The sequence below is a fragment of the Pseudoliparis swirei genome, chromosome 2 (genome assembly GCF_029220125.1).
Source record: "Pseudoliparis swirei isolate HS2019 ecotype Mariana Trench chromosome 2, NWPU_hadal_v1, whole genome shotgun sequence".
Lineage (NCBI taxonomy): Eukaryota > Metazoa > Chordata > Actinopteri > Perciformes > Liparidae > Pseudoliparis > Pseudoliparis swirei.
In genome coordinates, this window is record NC_079389.1 from 20,356,873 (window position 1) to 20,360,336 (window position 3,464).

Here is a 3,464-nt window from a genome sequence, read left to right on the forward strand (position 1 = left end):
TGATAACATGACATTATGGTTAACATTCAAGATAAAAGATATGATATAAATATATTCTCATATATGTGTTTTGTAAAGTAGACAATTAAATAGGTTGCTACTTTTACTTAAATGTAAAACATCAATTTCATCATGAAAAAATGACAACCTTTGGTGAGTCAACAAAGCTTAAAATACCACAAAGAGAAGGCAGCTTGGATTTGAAAAGTAGAAATGCTCTTTCCTCTATTTTATTATTGTCCCACTCATTAGGACATGAGTTTCACCGATTAAATGATACAGTTAAGATAAGATAAGATAAGATAATCCTTTATTAGTCCCACAGTCGGGAAATTTCAGGATCACAGCAGCGGTGCACGTTAGAGCATTAATAAAAATAAAACACAATAACAATACTAAATACTAAATACTAAACTAAAATACTAAATATACAGAGGAAACTAAATATACAAGGGGGAAACAAAGTCAAGAACATGAATGTTAAGAACATTCAAACAGGCAAGTTAACATAAAAAAAGCAAATATATTTAGTGCAAAATGATATCTGATTGTACATGGATAATCAGATATGTATAATACAAAACTATTCATTCAACCATTAGCTATCAGCAGATAATTAACTCTGCATGTTATCATGCAGTACAGGTTACTCCTCTGCCTTTGGCCTTAATGTAATGTACATATTTTTTTTAAGCAGATAGCAATTTCACCTGTGTCATGTTTGATACTGACAAGTGTCCTTAAAATATAATGAAAAGTTATACATTTATATACGATTAACTCCTCACTCTAATGAAACTTAAAGACAAGTGAACATCTGAAAAGCTTTCAATGCAAAGCAAAATATATTTAAGACAAACCATTATACTTACATGGATCATCTCAGACAAATCTTTAAATTGAAATAGACCATTAGCTAAAGGCAGAACATGTTATTACATGCTTTTGAGTTCCTCATTTTTTTATTTGAAAAGTAAAACAAGCTAAAAATCTTTTGCGAATTAAGGTCAATTTGAAGCCATAAACAAGAGGATTCATAATGGGAGGTATGATGAGAAGTTCTATTGCAATAATATTTTGAATGGATGGAGGGAGATTTGAACCAAACCGCATATTAAAGATATCAAATAGTATCGTCGCAAGAAAAATGACCAATGAGGTTAAATGTGGCACACATGTCTGCATGAACTTTGCTCTGTTTTCTAAAGAATTGACACAATTTTTGAGGATATACACATAGGACCAAACTATGAATACACCATGAAATAAGTAAATAAGTATGGTTATATATGCAACTATGCTGTTAACAATTGTCTCAGCTGGGAAACAAGCAAGTTTCACAATAATCAAATTTACACAATATAGTCTGTCAATATATGGGCTGCATAGCTCTAATCTGTATATTAAAATAATATTTATGGCAGAAATGCAAAAAGGTGTTAACAAGGAGAAACAGACTAACAGTAACACTCTCTGCTTTGACATAATAGAGTGGTACTCCAGGGGTCGACAGATAGCCACATATCTGTCATACGCCATGACTGAGAGAATAGAAAGATCATTGCAGATAAATATGGACATCACTAAAGCCTGAACAAGGCATCCAGAATAAGAGATTACATGAACGGGAGACAGCAGATCCCAGAGCATCTTGGGGTAGAAACTTGTTGTCCCATAAAGTCCATTTATGCAGAAAGTGCACAAGAGAATATACATTGGTTCATGCATGTTCTTATCCAAGATGATGATCACAATTAGAGCAACATTTACCAGCACAACAACACAGTAAGACATTAAAGTGAGAGAGAAGAGAGCAACTTTGAAGTTCACCGTTTCATTAAAACCTGAAAGAAAGAAAAATCTTACATGAGAAACATTATGCATCATGGTTAGAACATTGCTTTTAGCCCTGTGTTACGCACGTCCATCCAAACCCAGTGTTTGCTCCTTCAACTTACAGTTATTTATATATCGTCTTACGACATCCCATGGTGGCTTTGGGAATTCAAACTAGCCAATCAGCATTCAGAAATAGATTTCCTACTTGTTAACTTCGCATTGAAAATTGATCGCCGTGTATTTATTTATTGATTTATTTGTATGCGTGTTACTCGCATAACTCAAAAAGTATTAAACCGAATTGCACCCCCTGTTCCCCGAGACCCGTCGGCGTGAAGGCCGACCTCTGTTCCCCGAGACCCGTCGACGCTGTGGCCGACCTCTGTTCCCCGAGACCCGTCGACGCTGTGGCCGACCTCTGTTCCCCGAGACCCGTCGGCGTGAAGGCCGACCTCTGTTCCCCGTGACCCGTCGGCGTGAAGGCCGACCTCTGTTCCCCGTGACCCGTCGGCGTGAAGGCCGACCTCTGTTCCCTGTGACCCGTCGGCGTGAAGGCCGACCTCTGTTCCCCGAGACCCGTCGACGCTGTGGCCGACCTCTGTTCCCCCTGACCCGTCGGCGTGAAGGCCGACCTCTGTTCCCTGTGACCCGTCGATGCTGTGGCCGACCTCTGTTCCCTGTGACCCGTCGACGCTGTGGCCGACCTCTGTTCCCTGTGACCCGTCGACGTGAAGGCCGATCTCTGTTCCCCGTGACCCGTCGACGCTGTGGCCGACCTCTGTTCCCCGAGACCCGTCGACGTGAAGGCCGACCTCTGTTCCCCGAGACCCGTCGGCGTGAAGGCCGACCTCTGTTCCCCGTGACCCGTCGACGCTGTGGCCGACCTCTGTTCCCCGTGACCCGTCGGCGTGAAGGCCGACCTCTGTTCCCCGAGACCCGTCGGCGTGAAGGCCGACCTCTGTTCCCCGAGACCCGTCGGCGTGAAGGCCGACCTCTGTTCCCCGAGACCCGTCGGCGTGAAGGCCGACCTCTGTTCCCCGAGACCCGTCGGCGTGAAGGCCGACCTCTGTTCCCCGAGACCCGTCGACGTGAAGGCCGACCTCTGTTCCCCGTGACCCGTCGACGCTGTGGCCGACCTCTGTTCCCCGTGACCCGTCGGCGTGAAGGCCGACCTCTGTTCCCCGAGACCCGTCGACGTGAAGGCCGACCCCTGTTCCCCGTGACCCGTCGGCGTGAAGGCCGACCCCTGTTCCCCGTGTCCCATCGGTGGCTCCAGTTCCCCGGACTCTGTCCCGGCTGGCTCTAGCTCCCCCTCCTCCTGAGCCCGGTCCCCCAGAGCCCCTCCTCCTCTCCCGTTCTCATTCAATGATAGTAATATATATATAAGTTGTATATTTATGAAGGGAAATCATATATGTCAGTCCAAACATATGCATGTTTAATTACTGCTATTTTATGTTCGTATAATTTTTAGTTTTTTGGAAAAGTGCTCCTCAAATTAAATAACGCACTTGATGACAGTGAAACTAACCAGCAAATTCATAATACATAAAAAGTAATTGCAGATGGTGTCTGTTATGTTTCACATGGTTTATTAGACAACATTTAATGGTTACAGTAGAAAG

The 3,464-nt window shown here is 43.4% G+C and overlaps 1 protein-coding gene across 1 annotated transcript; it reads right to left on the reverse strand.

Moving 5' to 3' along the window:
- Nucleotides 1-954: 954 nt before the first annotated feature.
- Nucleotides 955-1,887, reverse strand: LOC130202483 (olfactory receptor 146-like). The gene has a single exon (XM_056428069.1). The coding sequence runs from the start codon at nt 1,885-1,887 to the stop codon at nt 955-957; it is 933 nt and encodes a 310-aa protein (XP_056284044.1).
- Between the last annotated feature and the right edge of the window lie 1,577 nt (nt 1,888-3,464).